The sequence below is a fragment of the Geospiza fortis genome, unplaced genomic scaffold (assembly GCF_000277835.1).
Source record: "Geospiza fortis unplaced genomic scaffold, GeoFor_1.0 scaffold54, whole genome shotgun sequence".
NCBI classification, from domain to species: Eukaryota; Metazoa; Chordata; class Aves; order Passeriformes; family Thraupidae; genus Geospiza; species Geospiza fortis.
The window spans coordinates 14,469,966-14,496,902 of NW_005054301.1; the positions used below are offsets into that span (position 1 = coordinate 14,469,966).

The 26,937-nt window shown below is 34.5% G+C and overlaps 1 protein-coding gene across 1 annotated transcript in view; it reads left to right on the plus strand.

The window, feature by feature from the left end:
• RYR3 (ryanodine receptor 3) overlaps positions 1-26,937 on the plus strand; it is a 194,011-nt gene that overhangs the window by 106,922 nt on the left and 60,152 nt on the right. Inside the window, exons 40-60 of the mRNA XM_005417515.3 lie at positions 650-764; positions 2,486-2,615; positions 3,602-3,705; positions 5,883-6,018; positions 6,882-7,062; positions 7,524-7,629; positions 8,834-8,954; positions 9,544-9,713; positions 10,359-10,579; positions 10,939-11,029; positions 12,440-12,580; positions 14,252-14,415; positions 15,352-15,430; positions 16,601-16,690; positions 18,104-18,253; positions 19,806-19,868; positions 20,302-20,377; positions 20,547-20,670; positions 24,841-24,956; positions 25,245-25,312; positions 25,909-26,030. Coding sequence (XP_005417572.1) covers positions 650-764; positions 2,486-2,615; positions 3,602-3,705; positions 5,883-6,018; positions 6,882-7,062; positions 7,524-7,629; positions 8,834-8,954; positions 9,544-9,713; positions 10,359-10,579; positions 10,939-11,029; positions 12,440-12,580; positions 14,252-14,415; positions 15,352-15,430; positions 16,601-16,690; positions 18,104-18,253; positions 19,806-19,868; positions 20,302-20,377; positions 20,547-20,670; positions 24,841-24,956; positions 25,245-25,312; positions 25,909-26,030 — 2,568 coding nt within the window. The remainder of the gene's footprint in view (positions 1-649; positions 765-2,485; positions 2,616-3,601; positions 3,706-5,882; positions 6,019-6,881; positions 7,063-7,523; positions 7,630-8,833; positions 8,955-9,543; positions 9,714-10,358; positions 10,580-10,938; positions 11,030-12,439; positions 12,581-14,251; positions 14,416-15,351; positions 15,431-16,600; positions 16,691-18,103; positions 18,254-19,805; positions 19,869-20,301; positions 20,378-20,546; positions 20,671-24,840; positions 24,957-25,244; positions 25,313-25,908; positions 26,031-26,937) is intronic.

A 26,937-nucleotide genomic window follows, 5' to 3' on the forward strand; every position in this document is an offset into this window, starting at 1 on the left:
GTCCTAAAATGTTAGAAATTATTTTGGATTGGATTATTTTGAAACACATAAATTGTATTCTGGATTATGAAACCAATATACTGCAGATTCTAGAAAGTGTTGAGAGAATGATGGGCAGAGTGAAAAAGTTAAAATAGTCCTTCATAGTGGACCTGTATGCCACTTCTGACAATTTGAAAATAGTGATGAAATACATATAATAGATTAACTTAAATACTAAGTCTATTTATTGTCTTTACTTTGTGATCTGAGGAAATTAAGAGGTTACTGCAGAAATATGATTGATTAGATTTCATTTTCTTGAACTCTGTTCTCAGCTTAAAACCTAACAAAACATATTCTTTTCCACTTAGATCATCACAGATTTTTCTTTTTAAATTTAAACAGAACAGATGGTCGGAGCAATTTAGAGATGAAGAATTGCCATCTCATAATTTCGAGGTTAATATTCTTCTTATGAAGAATCTACAAGAATTAGAGGAATGACATCATATTGAAATGTGAAACATTTTGTTCGCAGATGCTTTTGTATTATGCTGAATTCTAAGAATTTTAAATTATGTTAATACAATGAATGCATACTTCTGAAATCTCAACTTAAATTACTTTGGGGTTGTTTAAAAGCAAATTGTCTTTTCTTCCATTTTAGGGATATAATGAACAACAAGGTGTTTTATCAGCATCCTAACTTAATGAGAGTCTTGGGCATGCATGAGACTGTTATGGATGTGATGGTAAATGTGCTTGGAGGAGATAAATCTCAGGTAATTTCACCACAATTTGTTATGTGTTTTGCATTTTGAACCTTCCCAAAAATATATCAGGATGTTTAATAAGTGAACAAAAATATATCCCATGTAAGCTAGATTTTGCTCATCCAAATTAAAGTATTCATTAATGAAAAAAGTAGAATATTTTTTATTTTACTAGACGGAGAAGCCCAGTAGCTGAGCCTTGATTTTTAAAACCTGAGATATTTTAGGTGTTTCATTTTTCTTTTAATAGGATAGTAAAATGTTTTGTTATTAAATATAGACTTTAACTGCATTTATTGAAGGTGTAGCTCTGGTAGGAAAATTTACCTCTTCATCTTAAATGAAGTGTTACTACCAATAAATTATAATAAGAGACCAAACCCAGTTTATATTTTAATGCTGAAATCCATGTACTTGAATTGAGCAAAAGTTTTTCTTGCAGTGTTGTGTTCTCCCTTTTCTCTGTGCCATGCTGGAATATATATATACATGTTATTTTAAAGGCAGAGTGGCATAAATTTTGAGAAGCCTAACTGAAAATTTTCACTTTTGAAGAAAGTGAGAAGTGAAGCGTGCATATTTTCTATCTTCTCTTTGCTCATGCCTCATGTTTTTATCCTGTTGCCTCCATCCCAAAAAGAGATGTCTCCTCTGATCCCAGTATTCCTTATCTAATACCTTTTTGCCTGGCCATTCATCTTTCTTATGTATTTGGAACAATTTTCAGCCCAATATTCTACCTTGTGCTTATCTTTTCTTGGTCTTTCAATTATTCGTAACTTGATTGTCTTCTATGTGCATCTGCACCACTCTTTGCCTCTTGAATCAATAATTCTCTTAAATGCTTATACATTGAATCTGCCTATACCATTGCAGTTTTACAAAGTATTCACATACCAGTTTTAGTATTTCTGTCGCATTTCAAGGCAAGTTACAATTAATTATGAAATTATTATTACTTTGCTGATTTATAGGTACTACAACACCCTGGTTTTGCTATAACTTGTATCCAAAGGTGATAAAAAACCCCTGAAACCCAAAACAATGACAATCCCCAATGCCTTCTAATTTTATTAAAAATGTTTTCCTAGAAAATTTTAATAACACAGATCTACAAAAATGCTTTACAAAAATTACCATGATATCCTGCAAAGGAAACGCAGACTTAGAAAACTGATTAGTAACCTGGTGTTGTGTCATCAAGCAGCTTGGCCACCCAAAATGACCTATTTTATGTCTCTCCTCATGAATTGTATGTAGACAGTAGGTACTTCATGAATATTTCTTTCTGTTCAGTTTTGTAGCTTCAAGAGACGGAATGAACAATCATGAAATGTAGTCTGTGGCTTAGAGATTGGGCATTTTTCTAGGTTGTGGCAGCAGATTCTTTAAGCTAGATCTCCAGCTTCTTGGAATAAATGGTTAATCATGAGGCTGTATTGACGCATATACTGTCTCTGAAGGAATGGTGGGAATGTTAAAACTTTTCAGTTCAAACTGGTATGTCACCTACAGTTCTCTGAAAAATGATTTTTCAACACTTTAATGGCCTAATGAATGTGAGAGTTAAAAGGAAATGTGGGTCCTTTCTTAAGTTAGAAAGTAACTATCAGTTGCTTATCACCTTGGTAACTTCACTATACTTTCCTTGTGAGGAGTGCAGGAAGAAGAACTGGAACAGATTGGTAATTAACATATTTCACTGCTTTGTCAACTTTCCTCTTCAGCAGATCGCTTTTCCGAAGATGGTGGCAAGCTGCTGTCGGTTCCTGTGCTACTTCTGCCGCATTAGCAGGCAAAACCAAAAGGCCATGTTTGAGCATCTCAGCTACTTACTGGAAAACAGCAGTGTTGGACTGGGTATGCCATGTAGCTGCAACACCTAAAAGCAAGAGTAGGAGCAACTGTGATATCACAAGACTGGTGTCTAATTTGTATAGCAGGCTGAAACATGCTTAAACCACCTTGTGGTTTCACCTTTAATTATTTTTCTTTTTTTTTTATTTTTGTTTCATGCTAATGTGTCTATGAATTGTATTAGGAACAGAATAGTATGAATCTGTGTTTTCAAACACCTTGAAAAAACGAGTGTTAAACACATGGTTTGACATTTTTCCATTCAAAATAGTTGTGGTTTGAAATCTAAGATTAAATTGATTCCTTATGGTGCTTGCCTGTTTCATCTAGTTTAAATTTCCTTGCCTTTACAGTTTAGGCTACTGAAGTAAATTTCGTATTTTTCTTTTGAACACTGACTCAGTTTTTTAATGCATGCGCATTAAATATTGTAACACAGGAAAAAATTTATTAGCTGGATAGATGGTTATAATAATAAGATATTTCAAGGCAAGATAGCCTGTTATTGCACAGCGATTTAGCTGTTCATGTGTGCATTTGGCCATAAAAACCACAGAAAATTGGAAAATATTAAAGAAAGAAAACAGGTAATTGAAGCTTGAAATGCCTCTTTTTGCTAAAGATAGGCATGTTTTAAAATCTTGACTTGATAAGGCTGTGCCGAATTATGTAGTTAACATGTTGGTCTCCTAAGGAAATAGTATTCCTCTAATTTGCTTTATTGTTAATACTGATTTTATTTTTCATCTGTATTTAAAACCACTGTGTTTGAGTATGCTTACAGATATGGATGTGAAGCCAGAAAAAAAAAAATTCAGCATTTCCACATTATTAAAAAGAGTTGACTCTGTTCTTGGATGAAGAACTGCCCTAAAATGTTCTGTGACTGTATTTGCGTTCTAGATTCCAGCGTGATTGCTGCCCTCTGCTGCGTGAATGTGATTACTGCAAACTCCCTTTAATCATTATGCATTAACTTTTTTCTGCAGCGTTTCCTTCAATGAGGGGTTCGACACCGCTCGATGTGGCAGCAGCCTCTGTGATGGACAACAATGAGCTTGCACTTGCATTGGAGGAGCCAGATCTTGATAAGGTGGCCACTCTCACCTATTTACCCATTTATTAAATGCTGCACTTGTGCTGAAAGGGTTTAAAAGGGCAAGCTTGATCATAGTAGTTTTTGAATATGTTGTCCTCAAAAGTACCTACTCTAGTTACATATTGTTTCAAGGTAAGGTTGACTGAGCAGTATTTTCCCTGATTTTGCCTCATGCTTATCGGGAGGCAGAGCAAAAGAGATTTATCTCTATCTTCTGCATCCTTTCACTATTATTATCATGAGAAAGAATGACAAGAAAAAAGACATGAAACAGTCTTTTCAATATCAAGAAGTGTTTTTTGGGGAGGAAAAAATTGAGAAGAGGAGAATATTAAGAAAAGGACATAGGTCTTTTGGCTTAAATCATAGAGATTTGTGGGCATGGAGGTTAGAATTAAGAGAATTGAAGGACAGGAATTTCAAGATGAAAGGTGAAACAGGATTTTAAGGGTAGGGTCAATGGGAGACTGAATCCAGAATTCAAGTCATTGGCAATGGTTAGGAATAAAGAGGAATGTGAGGAGAGGCAGGATGAGCTGGGAAATATGTTAAAATGTAACAGATTTAGAGATGGAACTGCACAGTCAGAAGAGGAGGAAAGCAGCTAAAGGAAGTTAGACATGCCAGCAGAGCATTGGGATGCAGAAAACAGAAAGCAGGGTTTAATATAAATGGAGAGAGTAGTTAAACACCTAAATGATAGCTTAGCACAGGGAAAGTCTCTGTGCAGGATGACAGGATCCTGAGATGACAGTGGAACTTGTGGGACTGTTTGTGATTAGTACGTGGTGTGGGAGAGGAAAAGTTGTGAAATTGAAATAAATGGGCATATTACAGTGATAGCTGGGGGAAGACAGGCAAGAATATGAATGGAAAGGGTGTGAGACACCACAGCAATATAGTTACCAGGCAATATGCTCTTGAGAAGTATTAGCAATTCTCTATCACCTGCAAAATTGCTGAGTGCACTCTGTCCTGTCATTAATAAAAAATTAAATGGCATTGACTTCAATCCTTGGGATACAACACTAGTGACTGGAACACAAGTATGTATTCACTTTATCTTCTGAATAAATGCTTGAAAACTATCAAGTCCTGTTTGGAATTATATACCTTTTCCTCAGAGTGCTCTGAGTAACTTCCTTACTTAGTACTGTGATAAGTTTTCCACATCAACCCATTTTTCCACTGTTGCAGCCTTTTGGAGGCAATTTGTGTACTGTATCAGCTGACATATAATTCTTCCTAAATTCACAACTTTTTCTCTCTTAGGACACTGGATGGTGACTAAATATAATCTCTTCATCTATCTCCCTTTTGCCATCTATTTTGGCTGCCTGCCATTTTAAGAAATCATAATTTGTATCTTTTTTTACAAGTTCATAGAAGATTCTTCATGGTCATTACCCATTTTAAGTGCTATAATCATGCTCATGTGTTGTCCTTTGCACAATCATATGATTATTTATTTTATTTGAAATGCACAGTTATCTGCAAATTTCCTTTTAGATGAATGAGGAAATTATTCTGTATATATTTCTGAAATTCAGTTTAATATAATTTAAAAAATTAATCATAATTTCTTAAAGATTTCCCTTAATGAAAGATAATCCTTTTGATAAGAAATGTTGTGTTAGAAATTTTTGTTTTACCAAAATTTTTTAGTCTTTCTTATTTCAGACTCTTAAAAGTGTTCATTGATATTTATCATTCTTCTGAAAAATTGTGATGGTTTTCATATCCATTAAAATTGGAATTATACTATATAAATTTTTAATGCAATCTTTATTTTGCTATTGTAGCAAATAAATCATACATGGTTATTGATCTGATTTTAAAGCTGTTGAGTATTACAGTTGTTGTGTATGTACTGTCAAAAATATCTGGATTATACAAGATTTTATTCTATTTTTCACATTCCACATTTGTTCATGTTATTGTATTTTTGTGTCATCATATGATTAGGTATCTTCAGAAACAAAGAGTGCTAACCTTTTTTCATTAAAAAACCCCTATGACTGATAAAATAATGAGCTATGTTGTTAGATTCTTAGGTTAATTGCTCAGAATATAAAAAATCTTGAAAAAAATACTGTTCTCATTCTGGTTAATAGCTATTTTTAGAAACATATTTCTAAGCATACGAATAAATTCTTACTTCTGTATTGCAGGTTGTTACCTACCTGGCGGGTTGTGGCCTGCAGAGCTGTCCAGTGTTGCTGGCTAAAGGGTATCCAGACATTGGATGGAACCCAATAGAGGGTGAACGTTACTTGTCATTCTTACGATTTGCAGTTTTTGCTAACAGTAAGTGTAATTTCTTGGCATCCAGATTCCATCAAAAGGTTTCCTTTAAATCAATTTCCTAACCATCAAAATATGTTAAATCTGAAGAGAGGTTAATGCATACTCTCCTCATTACAAACACAAGACTATTGGTGTATGCTTATTATTGTAAATTTTTTTTGAATCTTTGTAGTTAGCTGTATTTTTTTCCTTAATTTTTTTTTGCAAATCACATAATTGATTAGATTAACCTGCAGCCATGGTAGTGAATCATGTTAGGAATTCCTTGGAACAGGAAGACCAGGAATAGGGGTCACATCAATATATTCTTGTCACTTCTCTGTGAAAAAAGTCTTTCCCGCGCTCTAGCATGTGGTCCCTCCCATGGGAGACAATCCTCCACAACCTTCTCCAATGTGAGTCTATCCCATAGGCAAAAATTCCCCACAAACTGCTGCAATGTGGGGCATTTTTCCATGGGGTGCAGTCCTTCCAGGACAGGCTGCTCCGGTGTGAGTTCCCCTACCAGGAAACCTGACGAGTGTGGGCTCCACTCTCTGCAGGTCTGCAGGTGACTCTGCCAGGAGCCTTCTCCAGCAAGGGCCTCCCACGGGTTCACAGCCTCCTCTCAGGCCTCCTCATGCTGCAGTGCAGGTCTCCTCCATGGGCTGCAGGTGGATCTCTGCATCCCTGTGGATCTCCACGGGCTGCAGTGGCACAGCTGCCTCACCATAGTCGGCACCACGGACTGCAGGGGAATCTCTGCTCTGTCGCCTTAGGATGAGGACTTGATTTCTATTTTGCAACAATTAGGAGAAAATGCAATTTTCTTCTGGCTTAATACCTTTCAGGAGAAAATATGTGTAGTGTTTTTTGGTCCTCAGGTGAAAGTGTTGAGGAAAATGCAAGTGTTGTTGTCAAGCTCCTCATTCGACGGCCAGAATGTTTTGGGCCAGACCTTAGGGGAGAAGGAGGAAATGGTTTGCTGGCTGCCATGCAGGAAGCCATCAGGATCTCCGAGAATCCTAGTCGTGACCTTCCTTCCCAGGCATATAAAAGAGAAGGGTAAGTAAATGTGAATGCTTGTTTGGCAAATGACAATTTAATAGCTGGTTCAATCATGCTTGCAGTATGTGGATAATAGACCCTGTTGTGTAAGGCATTAGACAAACAGGGAGAATTAGAGATTCACATCCACAAGCAGTTGCCATGTGGTATTCATAAAGCATTAGCCAGATAAAAGTGGAATAGGAGTTACAGAGAGAAAAAGCCCGAAGGACAGAACAAATGAGAAGACTGCTGTGGAATGCAGCTAAAGTTAAGCTAAAGAGGAAGGTAGAAGGCTCATGTGAAGTCAGCTATTACAGTTAGCCTGCATGCTTACCCTAGGGACAAAAACCCTTTAGTCTGGAGCCAAAGGGATGAGCATGTCTGGTGAATAGTCTCCGGATCATGTCTCTAGCTTCAGAGAAGAGCTATAAAATGTAGATTAGCAAAAATGCTTACTGTTATTTTTAACTTTTTAGTGATGAGGAGGAAGATGAAGAGGAGATTGTGCACATGGGAAATGCAATCATGTCCTTTTACTCAGCTCTCATAGATTTACTTGGACGCTGTGCACCAGAAATGCATGTAAGTTCATTCTACCACTTGCTCAGAAAACGTAAGGAGATTTGTAAACAAAATTGTAAAAAATTTGTAAACATGTTTCACTAAACCTTTCTCTATTCAAAGCCTTCTTCCCTCCAAAAGGTAGACTTTATGGTTTCTTGCTGTATCTAAGTAGACACAAGCTGCAAGCTGTTTATAAAGAACCATGGTCTTTTGATTCCTTTATGCTTTTTTATTTATCTAAAATTTTGGTAATTTTTACATGACTATGAAATCAAAGCAAATATGAACTACAAGCATTGCACAATCAAGTGACCAGTGTAATAACTTCTGAAATTGACCCTTTATTATTCTCTAAAAAGTCATAAAATAATTTTTATAAGAATGTGATAGAGGGCTGCTTTTTGTGTGCATTGATGAAATATGGTGCCCACACCTCGTGAATATATGGAAAAATATGTAAAATAACTGTTTCAACTTTAACACCTGTACAGCCACATGCAAGACTTGGTTTGAATTAGACTGATTGTTGCTTGTTGGTGCTTAAAATTCTTTAGTAGTTTAAAATCCTCTATTTATCTCAATACAATAAGAGTGAGAAGTTTGGCTTGCAGCCTCCCTACTTACACTTACAAAAGCTATTAAGTTTATTAGCTATATGTGACTCTCTACTGCCAGACACAGCAGTTTCATGTTATGAAAATTACTGGTAGAGATTTTCAGACACGGGTTATGAATACATAATTTCTGCTAGAAGTTGAAAGGAATTGCTCATCTCGTTGTAAATGCCTTTTGAAGATTTTTACAGCATAGAAATACTAGAAAAATGCATGGACATGTCACACAAGTCTGCATACATTTGTAGTGTAAAAAAGCAAGCTCAAAACTTGTCACCATGGGATCTCTAGGTAACATGGACACTTCATAAGTTTTGGTTTTATCACCATATCTGGTTGGTTTAGGAATCTTAACAAGATGGAGGTTTGTGCCTTATTGGGAATCCATAATATTATAAAATCATTTATGTATATATATATATATATAAAAGACCAGATACAAACATAGGAACACCTGAATTTGGCAACTTCATTTATTCTTGGATAAATTGAATTTCTGTGCATTTTCTTCTGGTGTTTGAAAAAAATCATATTAATACAAATATTTTGAGGAAAACTTTCTTATGTCCTCAATACTATATTTGTTAACTGATAAATTTTTCTAACAGCTTATTCAAAGTGGAAAAGGGGAAGCCATCCGAATCAGGTCAATTCTTCGATCCCTAGTGCCAACTGAGGATTTGGTGGGGATTATAAGTATACCACTAAAGTTGTCCACAGTTAACAAAGGTAACTTCATACTTTTATTAGACCATTTATTTTTTATGAAAGTCTTTTGCCACATTAGTCTTCAAATGAAAAACAGAGCAGTTTTGTTAGTTGAATGTAAGCAGAGAACTGTTCAAATTTTTATTAGATCTGCATCAATTAGAGCTGCTCCAGTGGCACAGATATTTGCTCCTGTAGAGCAGAGAATGTAAGAACATAAATACTTTAAAGGATCACACCAATGGGCCAGTATTTTGTTTCTAAAGCAGTGGCTTTAGAGACATTATCTCCTTAGGTAAAATATTTAAGCTTGGCTCAGTCCCTTTGTATTTCCACATTATCCAGCCATCTGTAGAATATTTTACGATTATTTCAAAGCTGTCATTTAAGAGTGAAAGATAATTAAATTGCAAAATAATAGGGGTTTCTAAAGAATAAAAACTTTCTGTTCTAGATGATTATTTTCCAGCATAGAACAAAACTGAAGAATGTAGTTTTCTTTGAGTATGTGATTTTACATATTAAATGTAGTTGTGATGGGTTTCATTGCCTTGGTGTTTCTTGTTTTATTGGTTATCTACTATTAAAATTGCATTGTATGTTTGTGTAGATGGCACAGTAAATGAGCCAGACATGTCTGCCAGTTTCTGTCCTGATCATAAAGCACCCATGGTACTCTTCTTGGACCGTGTCTATGGTATTAAGGACCAAAGCTTCCTCCTTCACCTACTGGAAGTTGGATTTTTACCAGATTTAAGAGCTTCTGCCTCTTTGGATACAGTACGTATTTCACTATTGAGTTTAGATGAAATGGCTGGATCTAGTGGCTCTGTAAGTGTAAGGAAACTGGAATTTCAAGTCAAAACAACCTTTAAAAAAAGGCATTGTAGGCTCACTATAAAAGAAAATCAATATTAATTCACTATTAATTTATAGTGTATAAGTCTGATTTAAGCATTCAGTGTACAAAGTGTAAAAGTAGTTTAAAATCTTTTGATACAGGCTTTACAGTAATTCAATAAGTACATTGAGTATACTGCAATAGGCCTGATGATTGTGTTTATTTCATGTTTGTTTTCAATAATTACAGTGAAAATCCAGGTATGTGAAGAAATTGAGATGCTGAGTCTTATTTAAAGCTTAGTGGGGTTTTCTAACTTGTTTCAAAATAGAGGCTACATATTCATTTCTGCTGCTATTTGTTCAGGGTGCAGGGGTGCAAGAGATGGAACATAAATGGGTGGCTTGAATTTTCTCCAGCTGAAAAAGAAATTACTTTAGTCCTCATGTATACACTGGAAACATCATCAGCACCCAGCCACCCAGGAGACTTAAGGACTATTACATTTTTTTATGTTTTATAGCCTTCATATTTAGTGACCTTTATCCAGTGTGGCACTAATGCTCATTTGCTCCTTCATGCAGGTTTCTTTAAGCACCACAGAGGCAGCTCTCGCCCTAAATAGATACATTTGCTCAGCTGTGTTTCCACTACTCAAGAGGTGTGCTCCCCTCTTTTCTGGAACAGAGCATCATGCCTCTCTGGTTGACTCCATGCTTCACACCATATATCGGTTATCCAAGGGACGGTCCCTCACAAAAGCTCAAAGAGATGCTATTGAGGAATGCCTGCTTGCTATTTGCCAGTATGTATGATACCTGGGTACAAATTCATTTCTTTTGTGCAGGATAGGTATTTTAACAGCTTCTTTCTTTGCCTGTAGTGTAGACCTAAGACTATTTTATTCTTATATAAAATAAATGACCAGTGTTATCTCAGGAACTGAAATGTAGATTTATCTGTTCACTTAAGAGGGTTCAGAAGTAGCACAATTTCTGTGCTATATCCTTAGATAGCGAGATTCCTTAAGCACCTAGCACTGGTTTTTCACAATACTTTTAATGAGTGTTTTGTGTCCCAATATGTAAATTGACTTCAATTTTTATTTCATTTGCATTGAACTGTATGAACTGTGCCGATAACATCTATTTTTTAAAATTACAGTCATTTGCGTCCCTCTATGCTACAACAGCTGTTGAGAAGGCTGGTTTTTGATGTGCCCCTGCTAAATGAATACTGTAAAATGCCTCTCAAGGTAAATACTTTATTTTCTGTACATGCATCCAGCATAAAACTTCAAAAGAAAATGTTGTTGTCTTGTTTTTAAAAGCAGAATGGGAAGGTTAAAGCAATGTAAAATTACTTCTGAATTGAAAATAATGTTATTGTTTTGTAGTCTTTCAAATTAAATGTAATGTTTGCAAAATTTTTGAAAACATGCCTCATGCAAAGAGTAAGGTGATTATGATATTTTGTATAGTGAGCTGTTGACTTTCCTGCTGCTTCAGCAAAAGAGTATTTCAATGTACCAATTTAAATGTCAGTGTTATCTTGAGATTTCTTCTTCTGCTATATGAACTATAATAACTCTTGGTGGGATCCATGGTCCAGGAATGAATTTTGAGTGAAATCTAAGAGACAAGATGCAGGGAAGAAAATTCACTTTTATTTTTGAGTAATCTGAAGCTTTATCTAGTTTTATCTAGTTTTTCTTTTGTTTTCTTTTCCTTTTGTTCTGTAAAAATAGAATTACAATTGTTAGATGGTAAATGAATCTTATTTAGAACTATTCTGTCGGGTTTGTTTCACCTTTTTTGGGATAAAAGAGCCTGATCTATGGTCTGCATCTTTTTCTGAAAGAATTGAAATTTTATCATATTTTAAAGTAGAGCTGCCATATTCACAAACATACTCTGGAGCATCATTAATTTTTGATTGAAAGTGTGGTGTAGAGGGAGTGTTTGGTCTGGCTTTTAACTATTATTTTCCTTTCTTACACAGAATTGCAATTAAAAAAAGTCAAGATTCTAATCTGATACTAAATGTGATTTTTAAAATTTCCATGGGATAAGAATTTTTAGTTCTACAGAAGAAACTGGTAGAAATTTGAAATTACATGGAAAGTGCATATAAATAATCATCTATACTAGCTCTTTAACTGTACAGATTTCCTGTATGATAGTTTTTTCCTGTCAATTTTTCCAGAGCTGAGCCGAGAGGGTGTACCACAGGTGTCTTTTGCAGTGTTTTGAGTAACACTAAAGCAACTACAAATGACAGGAGTTAAATCAATGTGAATTTGTAAAACTTTTCATGAGAACCTACATGACTGGCCTTATACCCATTTCATTGTCTGTGTTTTTGTCCTGTGAGCTAGTCTGTACTCACATGGTGACAATTCTGAAAGTTTACTACTCCCTGTAATCATTGAGAATCCCACAGCCGGAGCTGGAGATAATACAGGCTTTATACTTTCACAATATTGGCTCTGCTGCTTTTGCTGCTTTTCCAAAAAGAAAAAGAAGAAAAAAGACCGTTATTCTGATCTATTGGAAATGAAGAGACAGACATGAATAATACTACTCCTGTAACTGTTTAGCATAGCAGTGTTTTATTTTGTTAAACAGCAATGTTTCACAAGCATTTTTATTTCTTGAAAATCTAGCTTCTGACAAATCACTATGAGCAGTGCTGGAAATATTACTGTCTGCCTTCAGGAATGGGAAGCTATGGAATTGCAGCAGAAGAGGAGCTACATTTAACTGAAAAACTTTTCTGGGGAATATTTGATTCCTTGTCCCATAAGGTAATGGCTGCAATTCACATTACATTATGGGGTGGGTATAAAAGCATTACATTGATAATTTGCTGTGCCTAGATGAGAAAGTTCCTGTTTTAATGGTTGTTTCATCTAATATGGGAGGTACAGTAATGAATGCTTTTGATGAAGTGAAAAATTGAACACTGAATCTTGAAAGATTCTCTCCAAGACAATGAAATTTCACATCTTTGCTTGATATACTCGTAAGTTTTACACCACTAATGAGGAGATACATATGTGTGTGTGTGTGTGTGTATATATATATATATATGTATATACACACACACACGCATACGTAATGTTTAGCTCTCCCTGCACTAACATGTCAGTGTTGTCTGCTCTCCTATCTTGGCTCTACTAAATATTTCAAATTACTTTTTACTGACAAAAAATTAATTCTAATAAATATATATACATGCTTATCAAATTTTCAGTATATGCAGAATAAATTTACATTGCCTGTCTTCAAATATATATTTGTATTTCTTTAGTTTTCCAGCTATTGCCCAGCTGAAGAGATATGATGCAATATATTATGAAATAAGCACTTTTCCATTTTTGCAAAATGTGATATTGGGACTTTTAATCTTACTCAGTTTTTCTCTCAGTAAGAAAAAGTTGCATTTCTAATACAAGAAATGTCTTCCTGAGTAAACACTTTTTCTGCTTGCTTGGGATCAAAATTTAGCCCAATGAAAAATCAGTTTTTGCTTTAGGACAATAAAAAATCATGTTAATTGTGTCTCACTGAATTTATGTTCTCTTTCTAAGCTAAAGATTTAGATGATTGCACCTCTAGGCATTCTTATTTATAATATGGAATAAAAATGGTCTCTGCATTATTCTGAAATGGCTTTTTAAACTTTTTTTGATTTTAGTAACTTTTACACCTCTCTTAGTGCTTTCACAAGTGTGAAGAGTGTCAGGAGTGCCTGATGCAATCAAATTTTTCCAATTAGTGAATCTTAGATTTTAACAGATAAAGTAACATTATATGTTTCTGTCAATACTAGTGTCTCTCTATAACAACATTTTTATTTTTCTGTAAATGGTTGTTAGCCCAATGGTGGTTAATGAGAGTTGTGTAAATCTGATCTGTTGACCTATAGTATTCTCTACCATTCTTTTTTGCTCTAAGCTATTTACAGGTTTGATGTTATTAAAAATAATGAAATCAATTTGCTACAATAAATCAAAATTTCCTTTAATGAGCATATTTTAAAATGCAAAAGTGCAGGGTGAAAAGAAGGCAAAATGGTGATGGCCTCTGCTAATTCTGCAAGAATTAGTAATTTGAGAACTAAGGCAGGGTTTTACAGATTATCATGCTCTGTAACTGCTCAGACAAGCCTTCATCCTCCCTGTACAGGCCTTCATGGCCTGAAGAAAGCTCGAGTTGAACTCCCATTGCATACACATACAAAATGTCACCACACTCTTATGTCAATCTGAGTAGTTTTAAGAATATATCATGTTGATATAATGGAAAATGCATGTCATGCTACAATAATTTTGCTCTATGTTTGAATTTTAAATGTGACTTACTGTTTGTTTGCATCTTCTAATATTTGTTCGCGTCTATGGCTGCTTGGATTTCACTAACATTTTGCATGTTTTTCTGTTGGGTTTTCCAACCAGTTCCTATCTCTCCTGCAGAAGTATGATCCAGAGCTCTTTCGAATGGCTTTGCCTTGTCTAAGTGCTATAGCAGGTGCCTTGCCCCCAGATTATTTAGATACACGAATTATGTCAACTTTGGAAAAGCAGACTTCGGTGGATCCAGAAGGAAATTTTGATCCCAAACCTGTCAGCACATCCAAGTGAGTCATGTAATTCGTAGAGGTTTGCATCCTTTAAATATTTTGATACTATTCCTTATTAACATTTTTATCTTCTGTAGGGAGAGTTGGCTGGTGACTGACATGTTAGTGGTATTAGGACTTTCAGAAGTAGTACAGGGATTTTTGCTTCCTCCTGCTAAATATTTCACTGAAACCTGTCCTGTTTACCAGACATAAACCTTATTCTTCTCAGCCCTGAAAAGATGTTAAATATTTCCATTTTATATCTACAGAGGAAATAATAAATTCTATATTTATTATGCACCTGTTGTGTAAAAGTTCAAATGTTTGGGATAGATAAATTAGAAACCATCATTATTTTGCATGTGCTTATGACAATTTGTACAAGGTCACAAAAATCTGGTGATTCAATTGGTCTGTAGCCCAATTTTTTATAAAGTCTTCCCTTAATTTTGAGAATTGATCTTTAGAAACATATTATGGAAAAATAGGCAGATCACATAGAATGATTAAATAGAGATTTGACTTTCCTAGTAATTTTTTGCTTTTAAAATGCAGATTTTGTATTCAAGAATTGAGGATCAATAGCTCAGTCTTGCTATCAAAGTCTTACACTTCCATCATTATGCATTGTGAAACATCCATGTTAAAATTATTCTTTATTAAGAATTAGCAACAAATTTACCTGTGGATTATGCAGGTTTTTGTTTCGTTGCAATTTCAGCTTCTAGAAAATGTGACTGTTATGTACTTAAAGGTTCTTTGCAAACGCCGTTATAGCTACACCTTTTTTGTGGCATTTCTTTTAAAGAACAGGGAATTACTGTGCCAAATGCTTTGCCTTCATTTGACGGTGAAGCATTTTTGATTGGTGCTATCTTTTGCTGACATTTTTTTCATAAATCAGACTGCAGTAACTTATGATTGAATGACCACAGCCCTCTCTGCTTACAGCCTTGTACTTCCTGAGAAGCTGGAGTATATTGTAAGCAAGTATGCTGAACATTCCCACGATAAATGGGCCTTTGAAAAGGTAGGAGTTATTTTAAGACTGGCAGCTGTCCAGGACTAGTAAATAATTCCTAGGGTGAATATTGAAATTGGAACTGGACAGTTTAACTGTTCAGATTTTATGGATGTCTACATATTTATTTTGGGATATTTGGAAGAAATCTCCTGCTTAGGAAAATACATTGCAATTAGTTACTTTTTCAAAGAATTTATTAGGAGAGACTTGAGGGGACTGAAAAAGAGGGAATTCGGTTTGGCTTTGCAGGGGGTTTTTTGTTTCTTTAAGGGTTTGGTGGGGTTTTTTTGTTCTTTGGGGTTTTTAAAAAAAGTTTAGGTGGGGATATACAGTTGTTTAGGCATCACTTTGCCTGGTAATGGTGCTTTTTGACTGGGAGTCGGAGATTCAGTTTTACTGCAGCAGCTCTATGATCTAAGAAAGTACAGCCTAATGTAATTTTTTATTTCAGATAAGTAGTTGTAAATTTTCTTTCTTTTTAGCTTTAAGAACCCTGTTATGTATTGAATTAGGAAATAATTTTCCTAAGCCTCTGTCACTATGTTGTGTTTCTGTTTTGTTATTTCTAGAAAGCTACAAGAAAAGACAATGAATTCTTCAATAATTTATTATAATAATTAATAACAAATGAATAGCAATTTTATGGAAGAGTTGTATAAAACAATTCTCTTGTTTGGGAGGGCCTATGTATGCAAATTTGTAGAGGAAGGTACACATGCATATGTAAATATATACAGAATAATTTCAAACCATGAATTTCAGTTACTTTGATTTAAGGTAAAGGATTCATTACATTCTTCAGTTCTTGATCTGGTAATGTTACATATTCTTCTCTGTGTTTCTGACTTTGGCCTCCCAGAGAACTGGGACAGTACATTTATCGTATTTTGGGACAGTCAGTGCTGTCTCAATGCACGAATCCACTTGAAAGGGGCCAGTCTAAGCTGGGCTCAGGACTGGTATGGTGAGACCCACTGCTCACAGATGTCTCCCTTCTGTCTCAGTCATGTCTTGTTCCTGCATGTCCAAAGATCCTCCCCTGTGGCACTGAGCAGCTCTTGGAGTGGGTTAGCAGCTTGATGTGACAAAGGAAACTCCTTACTTTGCTCTCACTCATCAGTGTTGTTCTCATCTTATTTCACTGGGGTTTGCAGTTGTTTTTTTTCTCTTTTTCAGACTAACAGTGGATGGAAGTATGGTGTTTCACTGGATGAAAATATGAAGACTCATCCATTAATAAGGCCTTTCAAAACCTTAGCTGAAAAGGTAATAGAGGAAATTTCAGCTGCATCAATATGAAGTAGATTGATTTGTGTGCTTTTAAAAATCCATTTCAAATATATTCTATTAAATGTCTGGTAGAGGAATCAAGAAGAATTCTTACAGTTAATAGGTACAACTTTATGCTGAAGTGATATTTCAGTTAATCTTACACTGAATCTTGTGTAATTTACTTCCATTAGGCATGATGTTAATTGTTTCTTCATAGGCCTGGGCAAATTTGAATTCAGAAGCGTCAGTAGCACAGTTTTTTCAGGCTCTCATGGATGAGGAATAACTGGCAGAAACTCCTGGACCTTAATGAAATGTAATTTAACATATATGAAGGCAATTTTGTCTTCCAGAAAGATGGTAGAAAAATGTAAAAAGTGTGTAGGAGATGATTCAGTTGAAAATGCGGAAAAACATTTAAAGTATTTTGAATTTCTTGACTAGGCACAAATGTCTTCTAGCTGTCAGAACAGTGAAGCAAATTTGAATTCTGTTACTTATTTTTGTAATGATTCACTGGGAGACACAAGTCAATTACATATGTCTCTCTTCAACACATATTTCCTGTTCAGAAAATAGACATGACAAGAATCAAGAGGGATTAAAGAGGTTGAGTTTCCTAAAGTTTATAAATTGCTTTGAAATCTTTGGAGAGGAGCCAAAGAATTGTTGGTTGCTATTTAAGCAGTTCAAGAAGAAATTTCTGAATTGTCTGAAATTAGAATTTTTCAACATAAAAATCAGGTCTATCCCTAAAAGCTATCATTTTGAGCAACTGGTTTATGATACAACCTGAAATACTGTTATTTAATTGATTTGAAAACTCTTAGTATAGCATATTCAGAATTTTGCCACATATTTTCAGACTTTCTAACACTTTTACTTTTCAAACGAGTGTTGGAATATAGGCTGTTGCCTATTTTTTGATTGGTAACTGTGTTTATATGAAGATGTGTGTAGTTCAGTAACCTTCTGTATCTGTGAGTGGATATAAATAAAGGAAGACTAAAAAAAGGTCTTGAGTGCTTGATGCATTTGAAAATGCATACTTGTTTAACTAATTTTTAGCACTCACAAGTACCATCATTTCTTTTATTATTTTGTGCTGGTGGAATTAATGAATAAGTTTCCAGGTCCAATCTACATTATTGCTCCAGGGCTCATTGCGGTGCTGTTAGTTTCTAACACTTATCCCAGCAATTAATGCCACTAAGAATATTTTTTTTATTGTAGGTATTTCAAAACTTTTCTCTCGTGTAAAAAGAACTATATTTTGTGTTCTCATTCAATATACAAATTTTCTATAATTTTGTGGTACGTGGCACTTAGTGGAGAAGGACAGAGTATTTTTATTATGCTTTTGCTACTTACTAAATACAGAAAAAATTTTGCATTATTTCTTCAAAGGAAAAGGAAATTTATCGTTGGCCTGCCAGAGAATCACTGAAAACCATGTTGGCCTTGGGATGGAGCCTAGAAAGGACCAGGGAGGGAGGAGAAGCAATGATACATCAGCGTGAAAATGAAAAACTTCGCAGCATATCTCAATGTAGTCAGGTAAGGTAGAACACCTTGATTTCAGAAAACAAAAGGTCTGTTAGTTAATTTACCAATAAATTATAAACAATTATGTCAATTTTATATTTCTTTTAGTGAAAAGAAACTTTTAATGGTAGAGTTCTAAGATTGGAAGTCATGTCACTATAATAAACACTGTGCCACACTAAAGAGGGGATTCCAAAAAGCTTTTAAGACAATGAGGCTATAAGAGACCATAGATATTAATTTTATTAGAAGAACTTAAAAGCTTTTTAATATAGTCATTCAAAGAAAACAGACAAAGCATTTAAAGTCTTTAAACTAATAAAAAAATAAATATAGCAATTTTTTTTGTTTGGTCAAACAGAAGAGCCTAACATGGGCTTTTGTTAAGATTATAATTATGACTGACAAACTAGATTTCACATTTGATACAGGTTTTTTTTTAATCTACAGGCAAAATTTTCAGGTGACGATAGATTATTTTTTTCGTTTGTAGATTTTTATAATCACATGTTGAGACTGCTGGTCAATATGTCTTGGAGGAGGAAAGCTGTTTAAAATTATGACGAATGTTGGGGAATTGTTATTGTATCCCTCAAGGTGAATTACACACATTTGTACATAAATATAGTGAGAGTTAAGGAGCAGTGCATTGGACACAAGTCCTGGATGGAGTGTGCAAAACTGTGTCACAAGCTAATTCCTTATGTACACTTGCACCAGCACTGATCCTGTGAGCATCAGCACCTGGCACCTTAAGCCTGTGTTGGGTTCCTTCTCCAGGCCCACTATTTGCTCCAACCAAAAGGGGCCCCTGAGCACTCATTACAACATAATACTTCAGTATTTCTTATCTCTTCAGCAAATCTCACTCCCTTACAGGAAATTCTGCTGTTTCTGGAATCTCTGCTTCCAGCCAGTTGAACTTGTTCTGCAGTTGGGCCTTCTTGGCCAAGAAGATGCATGACAAAGACATGACAGAGTAGAGGTTTTCAGCACATAATTAACATGACTACACATTTGAAATCACTGATTTATATGTAACCGTTCACATTTACATGCACCTCCGACAGGTTTTTGAACTGGAGCTTTCTCACTTAAACCAGTTGAAGATTGTGTTCATATATTACACATCTAGTATTTCTTAGTCTTTCATTTCCTCAAGAAAATAAATTATCCTTTTTTTGTACTGTCTCATCCTTGGCACAGGGCTCACTCAGGCTGTTCCCACATGGTTCTGTCATGTTTTGAAGGCACATCTTGTGTGTCTTATGGTTGGTTTCCTCTTAGGCTAAAAGCTTAGTTCTTTACAGCTTGCCACCTACTGTGAATAGAGAGATCTAAGTATCTGCAGCAACCTGCATGCTTCCACACTAGCAAACCCATTCCCTTGATCATCCAGCGCCTTCAGTACATTGCAAAATAGGTGACCAATTTCTACAAGAAAGTATAAAACTGGGAATGGTGTTATTCTAATCAAGTCAGTTACAGAGATGTTGTAATTGAATATTTGGTTCTTTTATCTGAAATTTTTTTATCTGAGAATAACTTTCTTTTCCCCGCACAGGGAAATGGGTATAGCCCAACACCACTTGATCTCTCTAATGTGGCACTTTCTAGGGAGCTTCAGGTTCGTATTTGTGTTTTACATATATTATGCTGAAAGGAATGGATGTGTTTAGTTTCATTATTATTAATGAGTTGAATTTTGTTTGGTTTTATGAGTGTATTTGTGACTGTAGCTATGATAAACTGTTGTAGAAAGGGTGCATGCTATTTACATAGTGAAAGATGAAATTTCCACGGTTCATGCCATTGGTGCTTCCTGAGTTCCCAGAAAATATTAAACATGAAGCTAGGGAAGGAGCTGTCGATAGCATGTTATAATATATATATCCTATGCTTGTGCTGACTTCAAAGAACAGATCAATATAGAAATTCCACTTAACTATGATGTTTCTTTATCACAAGAGTGTAGACTTAGGACTGTGTAACTATGTAGAGTTACAGAATTTTTAATCATCACCAAATCTTACATATTGTTTTTTCTGATGCTAATGTAGGGAATGGTTGAGGTAATGGCAGAAAACTACCATAATATATGGGCCAAAAAGAAGAAAATGGAGTTGGAAAGCAAAGGTAAGCCACAATCCTGCAAACCACACCAAAAAAGACAAGGAGAATGAGGGAAAAGTAATGATCTGAAAGATGACAGTGTAAGACAATAAAAAATGAATAGTTCCTCTTGTGCATGAAGCAGCATAAATCTTAGAGTAGAAAAACTTACAGTTCTTTCAACTTACTAAAGGTGGAGGTAGTCATCCTTTACTGGTACCTTATGACACATTGACAGCCAAGGAGAAATCACGGGACCGTGAAAAGGCACAAGAGCTGTTTAAATTCCTTCAAGTCAATGGTATAATCATATCTCGGTAAGTTGCACATTTTTTCAGATGCTTGCTTGCATTCAGTGCCCAAACCAGCATGTTAATCTTATCTCCCTGCAGACTGGCAGTTATTAACATAATTACTGTGCAGCATGTCTTCTATCAATCAGAGTTATTTTCATGTTCAGAAAGACTCTTCTAAAACAGCATGTTCAGGCAACATTTTTAATAAGTATGTGATCATAGTAAATACAAAGTGCAACAGTAGGGTAATTAAACAAGAGGATAATTTAAAATGTCTAAGTTAGCAGCCAGCAGTGTCAGTAAGGATCATGGGAAAATTAATCTGAGGTCTGATACTGAAACATATCTATGTAAAACTGCTTTTTAATCCAGTATTTGAAAAAAAATATTGCTTTGAGTTCTGTAAAGTAATAAGACAAAGTGGCTGTACTTTGTGGGCACTAACTTCTACTCTAGCAAAAGCACAGACATCCTTAGTTTTACTGCAACTTGAATTGCTGTGTCTCAAAGTAAGCTGGTCTGTGAGGACACGTTACTGTAGTATGTGGCTTTATATGATGGAATTGTGAATTACTATACTATAACTCTCCTCTTTTATTTGATGTGAAACACCTGAACACATAGGAAACCTCAATTTTCTGGCATTAAGCATTTTTGTGAACTAAATTGTATCCATGAACAAATTTTTCTGTACATGCATAGAGTCAGATCTTTCCTGTTTTCATTTATATCTACCTTTCAAGTCTTCAACTCTTTTGAAAGTATACTCAGAAATTTATAAAACCCCATGTTTAGGATCTTCAAAATGTAACTGTTCACTTAGAGAATTAATAATATTTCTAAGAGACAATAAAACAGTTCTAAATACATTTCTGTAGTGCTACAGAGGAAAATTCTCTCTTGCCACATAGGTAGGCTCTCAGCCTGAACCCAAAATGTAGGTATGCCACCAAGTATTTTTATAACCTCCATAATTGCTTCAGAGCCATTGAATAAGAAAAGCTGGTCTACTTAGTGCAAATGAATGATATTCTGAAACACCAATGGAAATACTCAAATTTTGCAGCTGCGTGTGTTTGGGTCAGGAAATAAATTTTTTCAGTGTTGCATCATGGGACAAATCAACTTGAAAAAGCATCAACTTTTCAAACTCTTCATTGATACAGGCAAAGAGTTTGCAGTGATTGTCTGTATCAGGATGAATCAAGACTATAATCTTTTCAGTGTTTTCTTCAGATGAATATATGCATATATATATTAAAAAAATCCTTTGAAGTACTCATTGCAATTATCACATTTCAAGATGTCATTCTTGAAAATGTTGGACTAATCATTAAAACATAGAAATTGTTTATAATTGGAAATGTATAGGCGGAACAGCATGTGTACTTCACATATACCATCTGCCTCTGTTTTTGGGTTTTTTGCTCTTTGCTGAGAACATTTTTGAAACAGTGTGTTTATGACATACAGATAAATCTTTCAGGCCTTACTCAAGTATGTATTAGAAACAACATAGTATTTTGTTCCACGTCTTTAAATCTCTGTAAGCTCTTTGGATATTGTTTTTTATACTTCACAGACTATCAACATCTTTCAATATTTAGGAAAGTATGTATAATCTCTTGGGAACCAGGACTTCTTATAAACTCAAAAAGAAAATATTTACAGTGACCTCACTGAAAATACAGATAAGTACTTAGTCCCCTTCATGAAAGTGAGGCAGCAGAAGATGCCTCCCAAGCATACATAGCTGTTAATTCATACTAAATAATTTGATTGCACAGGGGATAAATTCACAGAGAGTCATCAAAGTATATAAACTAGAACTCTTAAAATTTTTTTTCACAAATTAAACTAAGATGGGAGGTTAGAGTCCTACTAAGTTTGTGTTTAAAACAGGATTGAAATGTCTTCCTTGGTTCTCTGGCTTTTTTCCCCTAGACTACAACCATTTCTTTCCTTTTAACTATGTTGTGACATGGTCAAGAGCATATATTTTATTATTAGATTTTTTGTGTTAAAATTTCTGCTGCATCAACCTTCTCTCAGAATTACTTTTTTGCTTGGATTTCTCTCACAGTTGTTTTTAAACTGCTAATCTAATATTCCATTTTGCCTCCCTAATTTACTCCCATACCAACGGTAAGGGCTCAGTACAAATGATCATTTTCTTATACCACAGGAAAGAGTCCAGCAGCTTTCTTTTTTTCTTGTTCCTTTTTTGCTTTTGCCTCAGTGCCACAAACTACCAGTTCCTTCTTCCCTACTTCTGACACACTGATCAGCTCCTCTGTAGTCTGCATGTCCTTCGGCCAGGTTATTTTGTCTTAACTGAGAAAGGCTGAGTCTTCCTATCTGCTACTGCTTGAGGAGGCTGTATAGAAGCAGATGAAGTAGCCATTTATGATTAGCCAGAGGTTTTCCTTAATGTCACTCAGTTACTTCCTCACTTGATAAAGCAGTTAGATGTCCCGGGTGTCTCCCACTATCTACCAATAGCAAATCTCAATCAGAGTTTAGTTCTTTTGATATTGGAATAAAGAGATTATGAAGAAGTTGTAGACTGAACAAAAGTACAAGAGAATCTCAAGGAAATGAAGATGGAAGAATTAACAACTTGTGAAAGCAAGTACATTTGTAAACAGAATAAATTTAAAAATGTTCAGAATTAGGTGACTTCAAAAGGGTAATGAAAAAAAAAATCTCTGTTCTTGTCCTGGATGCCAAGACAGAAATTGTTTGCAGATTTGTGGGATGAACCCTTAGCAATGAATTGGAGAGTTTGGCTACCCTTCAGAGGCGCTTTGATAGTCTGGAGAAATGGCCTGAGAGAAATCTTATGAGGTTGAGCAAAGGTAAATGCAAAGACCTATACCTCGGATGGAGTAATCCCAGGAATAGGGGAGCTGAGCTTGAGAGCAGATGTGCAGAAAAGCTCTTTGAATTGTGCAAGTTGAACATGAATCAGAGATGTGTCCCTGTGATGATGAAAGCTGACTGTGTACTAGGTTTTATCAGTGAGTGTGTTCTGCAGGTTGATGGATCATGAAATTCTCCCAGGATATGTTGTTCCAGTTTTAGTTCTCCAGCACTAAGGAAGACATTGAGAACAAAGTCACTCAAGGGGGAAGCCACTGAGATGCTCTGTGGATGGATGCCAGGAGAGGCTCTGAGGAGTGGTTGGATTTTCTCAGTTTTAAAACAGAAGGCTACAATAGGATTTATGTCTGTCTTCAACTACTTCATGCAAGGCTATAGAGAAAATGAGGTCAAACACTAACGCCTCAAAAGCAATAAGTTGTTACAAGGAAAATTCTAGTTAGATATAAGAAAATATTTCACCATTATTTTTTCATGGTGAGGGTGGCCAAATATTATACCGTCTCCAGGGTCATTATGAGATTTGGATCCTTGAACGTACTCCTTCCAACCTTAATTTGTGTGTGATCCTAAAGAATTTTAGAATTTTGGTCATGTAAGTTTCATTTGTACTTAAAATCAAATCCAGTACTTTAAATCTAGGCCCAGACAACCACACATATCTTTATTCCTCTTTAATATCTTGTATGATCAGCCATGATTTATGTATATGGATTTATCCTAAAGAATAAACAATACATGCCTCTTTTGAAATTATTGTATTCTGTTGAAGTTTTTTGAATACTTTAATAATATAATACTTTGTTACTTACGCTTAAGTTTTTATTTAGTAGCTGAAGTAATTTTATTCCTTCATAAAATTAAAGGACAAAATGAAGTTTAACTGTGATCAATGAAATGAAGGGTAGTACTTAGGCTGACTTTGTAAAGATGCAACTGCTGACTTCCCAAACACTTGGAATGTAAATGTGCCAGCAGTAGAAATTGAGTGACCAATGCATTATTTTGTTAGGCTCAGAGGCACGATGGCTTTGTTTGTGCAATAAGGTAGCACTCTAAAGTTCTTATCCTAAGATACATGTATTTTGGATACTTCCATCATAAGCTATCATACCTCTTATTAAAGTCAGTTCATTTTTCTCTATTTCCTCCTAGATAGTTGATAATTAACTGTTACCATGGTCATTTTCTCCTTCTCATGAAAATTTACCCTAATAAAAATATAAGGCATGAAACGCTTCAGAGTACTGTCACCATTTGTACTACTGTCATCATCAGTGCTACTTCTCTTAATCCTTTTAAAAACAGGGGCCTGAACGACATGGAGTTGGATGCTTCATCCATGGAAAAGAGGTTTGCCTTTAAGTTTCTGAAGAAAATTTTAAAATATGTTGATTCTGCTCAAGAGTTTATTGCACATTTGGGTAAGTTGCAGATTTTATTTTTAAAATAGTTAGAATTGTTGAAATTTAAATATTTGATTGATAGGTTTGCATTTTTAGTGATCACTATTTTTATTGCATTTAAGAAACTTAATGTCTTTTAATTTTCAGATTAAATTATTGAACATTTGTAACTAGCTAAACAGTTTCTGCTCTTTTATTTTTGAGTAAAACTAATTTTTCAATTATCTAAAAGATCTGAAATATCTATTGTGTTATTTATTATTAGACAGCTTCTTATTTGTGTCTGCCTTGATTGTATCCTTGCAGAAGCCATTGTAACCAGTGGAAAAACTGAAAAATCTCCACATGACCAAGAAATAAAATTCTTTGCTAAAGTGAGTGATTATTTCATGATCATATATGTTCCACTATACAGATTATGTAAATTTATTATGTTAGACTGCTTTTCACATAAGGGAAATACATATTTTCCATTTTTTATGATAAATAATCAAACTGTTATCAAATATTTTGAAATGTCTTCAAAAATATCTCAGGATGTTTGCTGGATTTGAATATTTCAAAATACTCCAATATATCTCTTTCTGTATGAGAAGGAATGTAAAATTTAAAAGGCAGATTATTCATTCATGATATTAAATACTCTCACTGAATATATCAATTTAATCTGATTTTTTTACCACAAGATATCACTGAAGTGCATATCATCTAATTAGCAGAAAGAAATACTCCTATGCAGTATTAGATACAAAACAGATAGCTCTGTGGAAGTCTGTTTATTATTTATGTAATTTTGAATAAAATTTTAAGACTTCACTTTTTAATTTACACAAGTTTGTGTTTGAAATAAAAAAAAATACAGTTGTTAAAAAACTAAAATTCTTTTTATGAACTTTGACCAATCAGAGCATTTCTGCTATATTTACCATTGTGCTCTGTAAAAAATACATTTTGTGTCTATATTTCTTAGGTTCTTTTACCATTAGTTGATCAATACTTTACAAATCACTGCCTCTACTTCCTGTCTTCTCCATCAAAAATCCTCAGTAGCAGTGGATATGCATCAAATAAGGAAAAGGAAATGGTAGCAAGGTAAGTAAAATAAAAAAAATTATCCATAGTAGGGTTTTATTCAGATAACCAAAGGTCTCTTCTTAGATTGTAGAGAAAGACAGAGAATTCAAAAGCTTATTTTCCTTACCTGGAAAGTGAATATTTTATTCTACCTGAGAATGGCAGTGAGTGAATAAAATTCCTCATCTTTGTATTCTTCATTTTATATATATATGTGTGTGTGTGTGTGTATACATATATATATATATACATATGTATATATATACACACATACACACAATTGAAGAGTTCAGTATATATAATAACTATTTATTTTACAATATGTAATTGTAGATGATAACATAAAAATACTAAAAAACAATTCTGTGAGCAGTTGAATTACTTAGTTTCTTACGGGGTTTTGTTTCATTGTGGGTGGCAGTTTCTGGTTAAAACTCTTTCCACTGTTGGTTCATTTAAATGGTCTCACACTCAGATAAATTTTCAGCTATTAAAAAGTGTTAAAACCACCATGAGACAGCTTTTTAGGTGGAAATACAGATTCTAAACAAAATTACTTCTGCCCCTTCACAAGTGTTACTGGAATTTCATAAATTTTGCGTCTCTTCACTGTTTAGATGGAATCAGCCATTTGACACAAAGTTATTCTAGAAAATTCTGTTAAAAATAAATGCCTTTTAATTTAGAATGTGCTGCGCATATGAAAATAGGAATTTCTCTTTTCTGTGATTAAAATTTGAAAATAATAATAAATAATATTTAATTGTGTATTAATGATGACTTTAATAATTTGCCAGGTTTTTCCTTCCCCTTGAGGTATGCTACCAGTTACTTTCTTTTGGAAATTTTGTATCATAGTATTTCAAACTGTTTTATGGTCATACTTTCTTAGTTTAGCGGTCAGTTTCTCAGATTTCTTTAACTT